Below are 325 nucleotides of genomic sequence, written 5' to 3'. Positions count from 1 at the left end.
TCGCTCCCGCACCTTCGGCTGCCTCGTCCCGGCTCCTCTCGCTCCCGCACCTTTGGCTGCCCCGGGCCCGGCACTGGTCCCGGCCTTGGAGCCGCATGGGCTGCTGCGAGATGGCCCTGCTGGGGCAGGGCTGCCACGGGATGGGCTTGGAGTCCCTGCCAAGCCGAGCCCTTCTGGGACTGAAAGGGACACGCTGTCTGGGGTGGATCTAATCTGACAGTGATTATTGTCTTTCTTGCATTTCTGTGAACTCTTGCACTAATGTTTGTAACCCAAAGTATTATAAAGCTTATCAGGGAGACTTGCTGGAAATTTCAACAAGTCT

At 57.8% G+C, this 325-nt stretch overlaps 1 protein-coding gene across 1 annotated transcript in view; it reads right to left on the bottom strand.

Annotated features, from left to right (window-relative positions):
* The window catches only part of LOC114072125 (class I histocompatibility antigen, F10 alpha chain-like), a 9,186-nt gene extending 9,089 nt beyond the window's left edge, over positions 1-97 (bottom strand). Inside the window, 1 exon segment of the mRNA XM_027910043.1 lies at positions 13-97. Within this exon segment, the coding sequence (XP_027765844.1) occupies positions 13-97 (85 nt within the window).
* Positions 98-325: the final 228 nt, after the last annotated feature.

This window comes from Empidonax traillii, unplaced genomic scaffold (genome assembly GCF_003031625.1).
Source record: "Empidonax traillii isolate 1590-97213 ecotype Southwest subspecies unplaced genomic scaffold, ASM303162v1 scaffold2665:size19687, whole genome shotgun sequence".
Lineage (NCBI taxonomy): Eukaryota > Metazoa > Chordata > Aves > Passeriformes > Tyrannidae > Empidonax > Empidonax traillii.
The sequence above is the reverse complement of the archived record's forward strand: the minus strand, read 5'-3'. Positions and strand labels throughout refer to the sequence as shown.